At 36.5% G+C, this 15,178-nt stretch overlaps 1 protein-coding gene across 2 annotated transcripts in view; it reads left to right on the top strand.

Moving 5' to 3' along the window:
* The window catches only part of VCL (vinculin), a 118,590-nt gene that overhangs the window by 59,935 nt on the left and 43,477 nt on the right, over window positions 1–15,178 (top strand). For both annotated transcript variants that reach the window (XM_055325217.1, XM_055325218.1), the window contains exons 3-5: window positions 12,024–12,174; window positions 12,383–12,491; window positions 14,407–14,529. In XM_055325217.1, coding sequence (XP_055181192.1) covers window positions 12,024–12,174; window positions 12,383–12,491; window positions 14,407–14,529 — 383 coding nt within the window. The remainder of the gene's footprint in view (window positions 1–12,023; window positions 12,175–12,382; window positions 12,492–14,406; window positions 14,530–15,178) is intronic.

Here is a 15,178-nt window from a genome sequence, read left to right as displayed (position 1 = left end):
CTATTATTTTTATTATTGCTTTTTAATGCTATGTATATACACAACGAGATCTGAGGATGAAATGAATTGCTTATAGAGGTGGCACTTCCTATTGGAGGGATACCAGAAAGGCTGAATTGTCAGTTACTGGTGCCTGAAATTTCACTGGAGCTCATTCCTCAGGTTAACAGTTTAGATGCTTAAATGCCTGGTGAAGGGAGAATTTTTGAGGTCTCAGCAGTCATCTTCACTTATCATATGTTCGACTGAGACTAGGCTCTAAATATGGGAAAGCAGAGAGAGATTGAAGGCCTGACCCTTACCCCACACTGTGGCTTTTCTCTCAGGCTCAGGCCTGGGCTTTAATATTATTTTCAAATGATACTATATATGTAGTCATAGAGAAAAAGAATCTTAAAAGAAGCTGTTGGGGTGCCTGGGTGACTCAGTTGGTTAAGCATCTGTCACTTGGTCTTGGCTCCAGTCATGATTTCAAGGTCGTGATATGGAGCCCTGTGTCAGACTCTGGGCTCAGTATGGAGTCTGCCTGGGATTCTTTCTCTCTTCCTCTCCCTCCTCCTCTGTGTCCCCCCTCTCTCCAATGAATAAACAAAATGGTGTTTATCGTGCCATTAAAATTATTAAATGTAAACACGTGTACCACTCTTTTTATGACCCTGCTTTTGGATTTCTTAACTTTGAAATGTGATGGGCTTCTCAAACTTAGAAGTGATCTGGGCCTTCCCTGACCTCTGAGAGACCCCACACAGATGGGAAGAAAAGGAAAGTCTCCACAAGGATTGAGATGAGAGCAGGAATAGCCTTGACAGTCACTTTTGCCTGCCAAATAATTATGCCAAGGCCAGCCTGGTTGGAAATGGCAGTGATGGAGGTGCTGGGCACTGTGGCCACAAGGAGAAAGCCTCACAGACCAGTTGAACATGTTCTTCTTTCACCTGTTGCCTTTTTATCTTCTGTAATGTTGTTTTGTGTAATATTCCTGTGGCCTGACCAACTCTCTCTCTTAAAAGGACAGGTCCCAAAATGTAAACACCTGCTTCCTTGGGTGTGCCTCAGGGTAATCTGACTTCCATGAAATAAAATTTTCAGGTGTTCGACTTCACAGCTCTTCAGTCTTTAGCAAACAGAATGTATTTGTGTGTGTATGTGACAGTATGTATAACCTAAATGGCTATACTGATTCAGTTCAGATTTTATTAAAACAGTGAATTTGATATAGGATCATTTCCCCCACACCACCCAACATGGTTTTTTTTGTGGCAGGGTGAAGTTCAACTCGAATGTTTCAGGGAGCTTTTCAGCTTTATTTATTTATTTATTAAAAAATATTTTATTTATTTATTCATGAGAGACACACACACAGAGAGGGGCAGAGACACAGGCAGAGGGAGAAGCAGGCTCCATGCAGGGAGCCTGACATGGGACTCGATTCCAGGTCTCCAGGATCACGCCCTGGACTGAAGGTGGTGCTAAACCACTGAGCCCCCCGGGCTGCCCGGCTTTTCAGCTTTATCTTATGGAGCAGTATATGTCTAAATAGGCCCAGCAGACGGTTTCCTTTACATTATTTTATTCCACAGCCCTCTCTTCTTCCCTCTGTTCAATCAGTGAGCTAAGATTTGCTAGTTGATTTTTACAGAAGCAGATTGAGAATGTTTGGCTTCAGAGTGAATGAGTTACCTGCACTTTGTGATAATAAATGGCCCTCTCTAGTCAAACCAGGTCTCTGGCAAATGCATATTATTTTTCACAGAAAGAACTCTGTGTGTGTGTGTATGTGTGCATGCACACGCTTGTGATAGAGAATATTATTCCATTGGAAAAACAACTCAGATGCTATGCAGAGGATCATCTTTATAAGTAGTGCTAAGCTTCTGAGGCAGAAGCAACTTGTAGCCACCTTCTCCATCACCATTTTCCTAATCTTTCAGGTAAAAATGGCTATTCCTACTCTTATGTTCCCTTGGCATGTGCTGGATATACTTCTAAATACTAATTTATATTTGTTTACATGTATGTCTTTTCCTATTGAGGTGGTAACACTTTAAAAATAGGGACTTAAAAATACTTTGTATTCCTAGGACTCATGTAGCATGTGATGGGTCCTCAATACATTAGATGAACAAAAATATATAAGAATTAAAAACTAAAGGAATTTAAGATTAGATGCGGTCTAGGAGAACCTTTAAAAATGACTTACGGCAATCTTTATAATCTCTGGATCTGGTTTTCCCTTATATTTCTTAAATTAAAAATTCAGCATAAGCTTAAGCTTCTTGATTAGTGATCATTGAAATAAAATGAAACTGAGTAGTTTGGGATCTTTATATGTCTTAAATTGTATCAAGTTATATCATGTGTAATCCTGGAAAGAATGGATTAGTGGATTATGAGTGAACATATTTTGGGCCCTGTGAGGCTATTATTGGTCCACTGATCTAAAGCATAAGAATTTTCTGTTAATTTAAGTTGAAGACTCAAAGGCAGAGAGAAGCTTTTAACTTGTGATATTTGATTGATGTTAAAGTATCTAAATCAATATTATTAGGATATACTCAAGATATATAATTATTTAGGAAACAGACCTTTTCCCTATTGTCATTCTCTAAAATGCTTTTCAAAAAATTTAGATTTGTGTTAAAAAGTAGAAGATCACTTTAAGAAGTGAGGCAGCTTGAATGTTTTAATAAAATCACATTTTCCACAGACAAAACAGACTCCTATCTTTTTCTAACCACTGGTTAGTCATGGTGGGATTTGTTTGGCTTTTATGAATGCCATTAAATTTTAATGTACAGATCAGATGTCTTATTGTAGAAAAAATGCTACAGTGTCTGTTTTAGCCCTATCATTTTACCACACAAGGGAACCATTAGTGGAGAATCAAATTGATTCCTGTAAAGCTTTTTGATTTCGTCATTTTTTCTGTTTCTTTTCTCCATGATGATTATTTCTAACTTTCATTTATTTTTCATTTTGTTTCCAAATTTGAAACACTTCTGTAGTAACTGGATCATTGCACGTAGGTATAACACAACTGTACGTGGCATTCTGTGATTATTAGGTTTGCTTTAATTCCATCAATGTTCATGTTACCTGGAAATAAAATCAGGTTTTGTGACTTTTTATAAAGTTAATGATTTTTATGGACCTGTACTGGGTGAAAATTCCTGATTGACTGTAATTAACAAGATAGACAAGGTTCTTGGCCTTGCTGAATGTAGAGTCTTGTGGAAAATAGAGAAAACTAAATTGAGAAGTTGTGATGTGTCTCATGGGAGCATGTAGAAGTACTTGTAGAATTGGGATGGTTTCCTGAAGGAAGGGTCATTTATTATTTATTTATTTAAGATTTTATTTATTTATTTGACAGAACACAAGAGAGAGCACAAGCAGGGGGAGTGGCCGAGGGAGAGGAATAGCAGACTTCCCGTTGAGTGGGGAGACTGATGCAGCTCCATAGTAGGACCCGGGGATCATGACCTGACCTGAAGGCAGATGCTTAACTGACTGAGTCACCCACGTGCCCCAGGAAGAGTTCTATAAAGACAGTCTAAGAGAATAAGTAGTGGTTAGTCAAGCAAAAGTAGGGAGAGGTGTCTGAATTAGTGGGAATGGATATAAAAAATTATTGAAGCAAGACATTAGTGCTCTTTCATCTAATGGTCTTCAGTGAGTGGTTGGTCATCCTTAAAGATCTTCTGAAATATTTCTTTTGAATATTTTAAAGTTTTCATTTATAAATTTTTATTTATTTCCAGTATAGTTAACATACAGTGCTATAGTAGTGTCAGGTATACAATGTAGTAATTCAGCACTTCCATACATCGCCCGCTGCTCATCACAACAAATGCACTCCTTAATCCCTATCACCTGTTTTACCCGCCCCCCCCACCGCCCCTCTGGTAACCATCAGCTTGTTCCCTACAGTTAAGAGTCTGTTTCTTGGCTTGTCTCTCTTTTTTTCCCCCCTTGCTTATTTATCTTATTTCTTAAATTCCAGAAACATTTTTTTACTCATAAGTTTAACTAGTTGCACAGCATGTGTTTTCTGCCATATTATGTATGATATACCTGTCTTAAATATGTTTCCATGTAATTTTGGTTCATTTGATTTATGGAAAACATCTGCCATAATCATTGGCAAGGCCCGTCCTCATTGTCTTTCTAACCACCTGAATCAAATTTACTTTTTTTAACTTCATTTTTAAAAAAGTTTTTGCTTTTGTCAGTTGTCTTTTAAACATATTTAAATAATAAGAATTTTAAAAATATTTATTCACACAACATATTTGTTGTTGTTTGTTGTCATTTTTTTCCCCTGTAAATCCAAGTTTCTGTCTGGTATAATTTTCCTCCTTCCTGAAGGATTTCCTTTAGTTTATCCTATAGTTCAGGTTTGCTGCTCATGAAATCTTTTAGCTCTTACATATGTGAAAAAGTCTTTATTTTATCGTAATCTTTGAAATGTTTTTTTTTTTTTGGCAGGGGGGTATAGGTTGTGAAGTTGACAGGTTTTTTTTGTTCTGTTTTGTTTTTTTCTTTCAGTACTTTGCTTCACTGGCTTGCATTGTTTCCAATGCGAAGTTTGTTGTCATTCTTTGTTCCTCTGTGAAAGTGTCAATTTTTTCCAGTTAGTTTTAATATTTTCTATTTAGTCTTGGTTTTGAACAATTTTATGTATGTGCCTTTAAGCAATTTATGATGTGACTTGTAGTTCTCTTGGTATTTTTTGTGCATGGGGTTTATTGAGCTTCTTGGACTCGGGCTTTATAATTAGTGTTCATTAAATTTAGACACATTTTGGCCATCATTTCTTCAAATATTGTTTTCTGTCTCCCTCCTTCCTCTCTTTTGAGGACTCAAATTACACATATATTAGACTGCTTTGAGTTGTACCACAGCTCAATGATGGTCTGTTCCTTTTCTTTTTTTTTTTTTTTGGAGTCTTTTTTTTCCCTCCCTGTTTCATTTTGGGTAGTTTTTAATTGCTGTGATTTGAATTTCACTAATCTTGCTTTCATGCAATATCTTATCTGCTAGTAATTTATTCATTGCTTTTTTGTATCTGAGACACATTTCCAGTTGTTCTGTTTGAGGCTTGTTTTTATATCTTTCATTAATCTATTTAATATACTCAAACTTTCCTTTAGCTGTTGAACATATGGAATACAGTTGTAATGGTTTTTACATTCTAGTCTGTTCTGTCATCTGTGTCATTTCTGGGTTGTTCTTGAATTACTGTTTTTTCTTTTCATTGTGGATGGTGTTTTCATGCCTATTTGTATGCCTGGCAAATTTTAATTGGAGGCCAGTGTCATACTACTAAATGTTTTGTGTTCCAGTTCTGGAGTTCAGAAGTCCAAAGTGGGTTAATAGAGTTGTGTTTCTTCTGGAGATTGTAGAGAATTTGTTTCTTTGCCTTTTCTTTCTTTCTTTCTTTCTTTCTTTCTTTCTTTCTTTCTTTCTTTCTTTCTTTCTTTCTCTCTCTCTCTCTCTCTCTCTTTCGTTCTTTCTTTCTTTCTCTCTTTCGTTTCTTTGCCTTTTCAGCTTGTAGAAGCTACTCAAATTCCTTGGCTTATAGCACTGCATCTCTTACCTCTGCTTCTGCCATATTTTTTTCTGCTTCTTTTGTTACATCATAGTGAAATAATACCTTCAATATGTGGTAAAATAGCTGTCAACCTAGAAATCTGTACTACTGAAATGGTCTTTGAAGTAGGAAAACAAAATAGACATTATCAAACAAACAAAAATGGATACATTTTGTCACTGCATTCTCTTAGTAGAGGAAATTCTAAAGAATGTAATTTAGACCGATTCAGATGATTCTAGATGTAAGGCCTGAGATATAAGAGGGAATGATTAGTCAAAATATGGGACAGTTTGTTGGTAAATATAAGCAAACTTTGACTTATATGACAATGTAATATCAAGATTTAAAGACTTTTTTTTAAATTTTTATTTATTTATGATAGTCACACACACAGAGAGAGAGAGAGAGAGAGAGAGAGAGAGAGAGAGAGAGAGGCAGAGACACAGGCAGAGGGAGAAGCAGGCTCCATGCACCGGGAGCCCAATGTGGGATTCAATCCCGGGTCTCCAGGATCGCGCCCTGGGCCAAAGGCAGGCGCCAAACTGCTGCGCCACCCAGGGATCCCCAGATTTAAAGACTTAAAATAAAAGATAGAATATTTTATACATGAAAACAATGTAAACATAAAACAAAATTTGAAAACAATAGCATAAAAGTCAGGAAAGGGATGATTGAGAATTAAGTATCCTAAGATCATTCTTTGGAAAGGAGGTAAAAATATTGACTCATTTTAGATTTTTATGAGACTGATGAGCTGCCAGCTGTATTAAGAGGACAGCTTTTATTTTAGATTTTTAACATGACAAGTATGCATGCTAAAATATTTAAGGTAAGCACAAAAAGAACAGAGTATATAACCTTTAAAATTAATAAAGGGAATAAGAAAAAGATAGACAAAACTAGCAATCTCCCCCCTCTCAAAAAAAAAAAAAGGTAAGGAGAAAGAGAAAAAATAAGTCAAAATTACAGGCCATATGGAAAATAAATAATATATGAAAATAATTCTAGGGGTCATTGGGTGGCTCAGTTGGTTAAATGTCTAACTCTTGATTTCCACTCAGATCATGATCTCAGGGTTGTGGGATTGAGCCCCACATTGGGCTATGTGCCAGGTGTGAATCCTCCTTGGGATTCTCTCTTTCCCTGTCCCTCTGCCCCCTCTCCCCCCACCTCTCTCTCTTTCTAATAAAAAAGAAAAAAAGATTCTTAAAAAAAAAATGGATGAGTTGCTTCGGTGGCTCAGTCAATTGGGCATCTGCCTTCAGCTCAGGTCATGATCCCAGGGTCCTGGGATTTGAGCCCTGTTTTGGGCTTCCTGCTTAGCAGGGAGCCTGCTTCCCCCTCTCCCTCTACTCCCACCCCCACATGTGCTTTCTCTCTCAAATAAATAAAATAAAAAAAAGAAAAAGAAAATAAATATACCAGTAATATTAATAAATTTAAATGGGCTAGATTATTAAATTACAAGTTCCTAAACTAGATTAAAAAATGCATGTAGCTATATGTTCTTTATAAAGATACATCTAAAACGTAATGACAGAGATTGAAATAGTCAAAACTGATCAGCAATATTAATGTCAGATAAAATAGACATTAAGGCAACCAACATTATTGGAGACATAGGTGAATGTCACACAAAATAGACATTAAAGCAACAAACATTATTGAAGGTACAGAGAGATGTTACATAATGATAAATAGGTTCAAGTTATATAATAATTGTAAACTTATATGTACCTAAAATGTTAACTTCAATATATTAAAATCCAAACAGAACTACAAGGAGATATAGACTAATCTGTCCATATGATAGGAGATTTCATTGCTTAGTAATTGATAGATAAGGGTAGCCCCGATGACACAGCGGTTTAGCGCCGCCTGCAGCCCAGGGCGTGGTCCTGGAGATCCTGGAACTAGTCCCACATCGGGCTCTCTGCATGGAGCCTGCTTCTCCCTCTGCCTGTGTCTCTGCCTGTCTCTGTCTCTATGAATAAATAAATAAAATCTTAAAAAAAAAGTAATTGATAGATAAAACAGACAAAAAAATATCAGCAAGGATATAGAAAATTTGAACAGGTTTAATTAACAAGTTTGAGAATAAACTATGTAAAATAGTTCACTTAAAAATTGGAGCACAGGGGATCCCTGGGTGGCGCAGCGGTTTGGCGCCTGCCTTTGGCCCAGGGCGCGATCTTGGAGATCCGGGATCGAATCCCACGTCGGGCTCCCAGTGCATGGAGCCTGCTTCTCCCTCTGCCTATGTCTCTGCCTCTCTCTCTCTGTGTGTGTGACCATCATAAAAAAAAAAAATTAAAAAAAAATTGGAGCATATTTGTTCTTTTCAAGAACACATATAAAATTTATAAAAGTTGATCATGTGTTAAGCCATCACACTAGCCTCAACACATTTCAAAGCCTTGCTGTTTTACAGGCCACATTCTCTGGCACAATGCATGTGAATGGTAAATCAATAGCAAAAAGATCACTTAGAAAAGCCCCTTATGCCTTGAAGTACATTTTAAAATATCTAAACAATTCGTTGTCAAAGATGTCATAATGAAAATTGTTCAGAGCTGGATGATAATAAAATAAAAATGCTACTTGTTAAAACTCTTGGGGCCCATAAACATAAAAATACCCCTAGCCCCTACCCAGTTTCATTAGTAGCAGAGAAATGCAAATTAAATTCACAATAATTTAGCATTTCACAATCACCACATTGGGAAATTTAAAAATTCACATTGCCAAGTGTTGGTAAGGTTCTGGAGCAATTGTGAACACTGCTGGTTAGTGTTTTAAATTGGTTGAAAACTGTTTGACTTCCCTTGGTAGAGTTGAATATATGCATTTTCTGCAACTCCATTTTTCTACTACTAGATATACTATTAATGTGCACCAGAAGCCAGTGTAAGAATGTTCATAGTAGTAGTATTGATATAAACACCAGTAAAAAATAAGATAACCTAGAATACCTGTAATGTCAATCAGAAGTTGAATGGGTAAATAAATATGGTATATCCATACAGTGGAATATGTCATATTAGCTGTGGTCTTCAACATGATAGGTCTCAAAATCATAATATTGAACAAAAGAACAGTCACAGAAGCATATATAACAGTATAATTAGACTTATTTAAGCTTTTATATATAAACAAATACCTATTTTAAACAGATGCCTATTTTATATATAAACAAAACTAAATGATTCATTGTTTAGATATGTATAGATACCCAGGTATTAAAAGTATACAAAAAATCAAGAGAACAATTAACAAAATTCAGGATAATGATTAGTTCTGAGAAATACGGAACATTTGGTTAGGGTGGGGCGTCTAAAGTACTTGGTAATATTTCATTTCTGAAGTATGATTGTTGTATCTTGGTATTTGAATATAAAAGTATTACAGTTTTTGTGTGGTTTTATTTTGTAATTTAAAAAATATGAAAATATTTTTAACTTCATTAGTAATAAAAGAATGCAAATTAAAACTATGTTGAGTAAAAAACACCTACAAAATAGGAGAAAATATTTGCAAATTATATCTTTTTTGTTTTTAAAGATTTCATTTATTTATTCACGAGAGACACACACACACACACAGAGGCAGAGACACAGGCAGAGGGAGATGCAGGCTCCATGCAGGGAGCCCAATGTGGGATTCCATCCCAGGTCCCCAGGATCACGCCCTGGGCTGAAGGTGGCCCTAAACCACTGAGCCACCCGGGCTGCCCGCAAATTATATCTGATAAAGATTTAATACCCAGAGTATATAAATAATTCTGGCAACTCAACAACAAAAGAAAAACATCCCAATTACAAAATGAGCAAAGCATGTCAATAAACATTTCTCCAAAGAAGATATATCCCATAGGCATATGAAAAGATGTTTAACATCTTTCTTTGATCAGTAAGGAATCAAATCAGAATCATAATTATACCGAGTAGGATGACTTTAGCTCCCAAATTTTAAAAACCGAAAAATAACAAGTGTTGGTAAAGATGTGAAGAAATAGGAACCTTTCTACAAAGCTGGTAGGAATATAAAGTGGGTGCAGTTGCTGTGGAAAACAGTTTGACATTTCCTCAAAAAAATTAACACAGACTTCCACTTGTTGGTATATATCCAAGAGAAATGAAAACCTAAATCTGCGTAGAAATTTTTTTAAAAAGATTTTTATTTATTTATTCATGAGAGACACAGAGAAGGAGAGGTGGAGACACAGGCAAAGCGAGAAGCGGCTCCCTGCTAGGAGCCTGATGTGGGACTCTATCCTAGATCCCGGGATCACACCCTGAGCCCACGATAGACGCTCAACCACTGAGCCACTCAGGTGTCCCCCATGTAGAAATTTGTATATGAATGTTAGTAGGGGCATTATTCATAATTGCCAGAAGGTGGAAATAGTGCAGATGCCTATCAATACATGGATGGATAAGCAAATTTTAAAATTTTTGTATGTGCACATATACAATAAAATATTATTCAGGTATGAAAAAGAACAAACTACTGACACATGCTATAACCTGGATGAACCTTGAAACATTTATGCTTAGTGAAAGAAGCCAGACACAATGATATGATATATCCAGAATATGTAAATTCTTAGAGATAGAAAGCAGGTTAATGGTTACCAGGGGATGAAGGAAGAGGGAAGATGGGGAGTGATTACATAAAGGGTTCAGGGTCCCTTTCTGAAGTGATAGAAGTTTTGACTCAAGAGAGGTGATAATTGCTTATCATTGTGAATACATTAAATGCCATTGAATTGTATATACCCTTTAGAGCAACTAATTGTATGTTATGTGAATTTCACCTTAATTAAAAAACTATATTGGTCCATCATATTAGTGAAGATAAACTTAAGTTCGATTATATACCGAGTTGTTGAGATGGAAGAAACAGGTACTGCTGTCATCCATTTTGGGGGGAATGTAAATAACCTCTGTGGATGGCAATATGGCAATATTTGTCAAAATTGTAAATGTCTACACCTTTGATTCAGCAATTCCATTTCTGGCCTGTATCCTACAAATATATACATTTTACAATGATATTATTCAAGGTGATTTATTTTAGCAGGCTAATAAATTATGGACTAGTTTATGTGGATTATTAAAGAATGAGGAGGCTCTTAATGTACTTTAACTAGAACATCTCTAAGTTAAATTAAAAAAGTTTTTTTAAAGATATTATTTATTTATTCATGAGAGACGGAGAGAGAGAGAGAGAGAGAGAGAGAGAGAGAGAGAGAGAGGCAGAGACACAGGCAGAGACACAGGCAGAGACACAGGCAGAGGGAGAAGCAGGCTCCATGCGGGGAGCCCAACATGGGACTCGATCCTGGGACTCCAGGATCACACCCTGAGCTGAAGGTGGCGCTAAACCTCTGAGCCACCAGGGCCGCCCTCTAAGTTAAATTTTAAGTGGGAAAAGCAGAATGCGGAGAGTATGCCTATTATGATGCTATTTGTATAAAAAAGGTGGAAGCCTGTTTTTGTTTTTCTATGAGTAAAATATTTTATTTTGAAGAAACAGAGGAGACTCTATAACATTGGTTGCAAGTAGATGGGATTTGAAAGCCTAGGAGATAGTAGAAAGAAGGTGATTTTTCACTGACTGTGTCATAGATATGAATAGACAAATTCTATAAGTTAAAATTAAATTAAAACTTTAATTTAAAAATTAAAAAGAAACAGTAAACAACTAGTTTTCTAGGAGTGATCCACAGTCACAGCAATGAGGTCTAGCTCTTCACTGATTCATTCATTCATTCATTTATTGTTACATATGATTAGGTTGTCTATATTATTAAGCTGTATTAACATTAAACTATTAATAACTGTTTGTTATTAATGCTAGTGACATTTTAATTAACAAAATGATTTTATAGGGTAGTTTTCAAACAGTTCAGTGGATTTGTCAAAATCCATTTAGCTAGATGAATGGGAAATCTATGCATTACTTCATACTTTTTGTTTCCTCCTAATCCTTTGTATCTGATTATTAAATTTCACTTAATACAGTGCTTTGGCATTTTATTTCCAGATATTAAATCTGAAACTGTTGTCAAGGATTTCTGTTCTTAGTGTAGTGTCTTTTAATGGTGTTTCAGAGATGTATAGCAACCTAAAGTGAAAGGTCCAAACCATTTTGTCATCATTTTTTGTTGCCAGGAAATAACAAAGAACAAGGGCTTAGTGCAGTGAATGAAGTGAATGAATGAATGAATGAATGGGTGGATGAATGGACGTGCAGCCCTTTATTGTTGATTTTAAAAGCTAAAACTTAGGTCCTATTATAAATTGGTCTTGGTTATTTTCCGTATCAGAAAAAAATGTGAATATGTCCATTAACGTTCTTTGTATTTGCGTGTCATATTCTACTTGGTTCTGCCAGTGGGTTAACTCCATGTTCCTTCCCACAGGGTTGAGAATGCTTGCACCAAGCTTGTCCAGGCAGCCCAGATGCTTCAGTCAGATCCTTACTCAGTGCCTGCTCGAGATTATCTAATTGATGGGTCAAGGGGCATCCTCTCTGGCACATCAGACCTGCTCCTCACCTTCGATGAGGCTGAGGTAGGCAATCTGAGGCCCATGCAGTCCTCTTCCAGACAAAAATCTTAAAGATAGTTTTAAAGATAATAATTGGAGGATTGCTGATGTTTTAGGATGAGAAAATGTCAAAAGGCTACCCTGCTGAATTAGCATGTTTTCTACATATTGTTCTGTATATTGTTCTCCCGTATGTTCTACATATTGTTTACTCACTAAAATATGTTTACAGGTTCGTAAAATTATTAGAGTTTGCAAAGGAATTTTGGAATATCTTACAGTGGCAGAAGTAGTGGAAACTATGGAAGATTTGGTCACCTACACAAAGAATCTTGGACCAGGTTAGTTGTGTCCAGTTTTTATAATAAAATTTTTTGTGGATTGTCCATGTTTGATCAAGGTGAAAGGAGTACTCCTGCCTGCTTTTTGCAGAAGATAAATAATGATACTTTGGGCTTTTAGGTGTCTCTGCTCTGTTGATGGAGCTGACACTGTGTTTCTACTGAGGAGGTATCATTGTTTCTGAAAGCTGAATCTGCTTTCTACAAATCCTGGCCCTGCCTAATGAATTAAAGTAGACATTGCAAATGTTGCTGGAGAATGTAGGAAATACTTTTCTATTACTGTAATGCTTTAAGGCCACCCTGAATTCTGACCTCTCCATTCCACATTATACTGCATTCCTTCACTGTCTGCCAGCTGGCCCGTAGCTCTTTATGACCTCTTAGCTCATTAATTAGCCCGCCTACTATTATGGATTCATGCCCTAGCCGGAGGCTGCATAACATAATCAGACCTAAAAGGAGAGAATAGCTACTGTGACTAAATCTCATTTTGAAATGATTGTTTAGTCACCTGAGAATTGAATATTCAAAATACGTGAACAGATACCAGCTTTTTCTCTTATAGTCATATAACATGAACTCTGGAGGGTTCTTAAAGTATGATTGAGACCAGTGAAAAGGCACATCAGGTGTTTAACTTGTCAGTATAAAAGATCACCTTATAAAAATCTTTTGTCTTAGGTAAAATGATTCTCAATTAACGGTATTTTCATGAGGTTCCAATACAGTCATTCTATAAACCTCTGGCATTTAAGAATTTCTCTGAGCCATCAATGAAGATCACCAGGAAATGCCTTTAGAGCAGTATTCTTTAAACTTTCCCATAGGACTAGGGAAAAAAGTTTATTTCTTCAAATAAAATCTTACACAGAATCCCAATATATAAAAGACAAAAATGGAGCTACTCTGAATGAAGCAGGGGCAACCACTCCTTTTCCTCCCCCCTTTGGTACCCCTTGATGACCTGTGAAGCTGCTTAAGAAATCCTAGGAACAGTTTGAAAACCCAAGCTTTAGAGAATCACACAGCACCTTTGAATAATAACCAAAGTAAACAAAAAGGGCTAAGCAGACTGATTCCAAAACACCAGATGCTTTTGATTGCTGTCCTAACTATAATTATTTTTATAATATTTCTGTTTGTTTCTAATTATAAAAATAGTACTTACTTATTTTGGGCAAGTTGGGAAGTACAGAAAAATATAAAGATGAAAACAAAACGCATTATTGTAATTCTTAAGATTTTTTTCAGCCACTGGATTCTCAGTACTAGGCTCGCATGAGATTCTTATGTAGACACAGTGGCCAGACACATGACATGAGCCTGGTATGTGTGGTAACCAGGAAAAATATTTTTATTTATTTTTTAACAAACATATATTTATTTTTTCAGTATGTTTTTGTATTTGTGAAGTATTTGTGTCAAACGTGTGAAAATTATGTCATATTTAGGACTTTCATTTATTTACTTATTTACTTATATTTTAAAATTTTTAAAGATTTTATTTATTTATTTGAGAGAGCCTGAGAGAGAGTATGAGTAGGGGGGAGGGGTGGAGGCAGAGGGAGAAGCAGATTCCCCGCTGAGCAGGGCGCCCCTTGCGATGCGGGGCTTGATCTCAGGACCCTGGGATTATGACCTGAGCCGAAGGCGGACGCTTAACTGACTGAGCCACCCAGGTGCCCTAGGACTTACATTTAATAAAGTATGTTTAATAGAAATGAATGAATTTGGATTAAGTAAGAATTGTCCAGAATATTCTGTGTCATAAATGCTTACAGTTCAGTGGTTGTATCTGTTATTTAAGTGGGCATTTTGGACTTTCATCATCATTCATAATGGACTTAGGCTCAGAAAACCAGTCTGGAATGTTTCACTACTCACCCTGCACAATTTACTCCTTATGCCTCAGGAATGACTAAGATGGCCAAGATGATTGATGAGAGGCAGCAGGAACTGACTCACCAGGAGCACCGAGTGATGTTGGTGAACTCCATGAACACCGTGAAAGAGTTGCTGCCAGTTCTCATTTCAGGTATTTTCTGCTTCTACATTATCTTATTACAGGGGAAAAAAATGTCAACATACTCTAAACTCTGTTAATTTTCCTTTACTGCTTAGTTGCCTGTCCTTCAGGCTGGGTAAGAATGAGACCTGATAGATTGGGTGTTACCACATGGCTGCAGCTGATTGTCTAAGAACCAGTATTCATCAGTATTCACCAGAAGGAGAGCTCTCCTCCTTTTCTTTGTTTGAAGCTGCCCTTCCTGTTGCCCAGCTCTGTTCTCAAGTTCTAATAAGCCTGTTTTCTGGGAGATGGAGTATCTATAGGAATTTTTACATTTTTATTTGTGTTATGAAAAAAAATTAGGAGCCGGAATAGATATTATGGAGCACTGTAGGATAAAGAAGTCAGCCCAAAGCCCTTTTCAGTGTCATGCTAACACAGTTTTTCCTAAAAGACATTTAACTGTTCTCTACATTATAGAGTTGGTAGTCTATACCACATGGGACCACTTTCCCACTGGGTAGAGCCTGGTGGCAGCTGTCTCAGCTAGCAAAAGGGTGCTATATTTATTGTCTAGTATCTACCAGACACCTCACAGTTTACGTAAGTTATCTTAATCAAGTTATGGGTGAATTAGTTTAACTATCAGAAGGGGGCAGCTCTATTTTCAAAATCT

This window comes from Nyctereutes procyonoides, unplaced genomic scaffold (genome assembly GCF_905146905.1).
Source record: "Nyctereutes procyonoides isolate TBG_1078 unplaced genomic scaffold, NYPRO_anot_genome, whole genome shotgun sequence".
Taxonomy (NCBI): domain Eukaryota; kingdom Metazoa; phylum Chordata; class Mammalia; order Carnivora; family Canidae; genus Nyctereutes; species Nyctereutes procyonoides.
The sequence above is the reverse complement of the archived record's forward strand: the minus strand, read 5'-3'. Positions and strand labels throughout refer to the sequence as shown.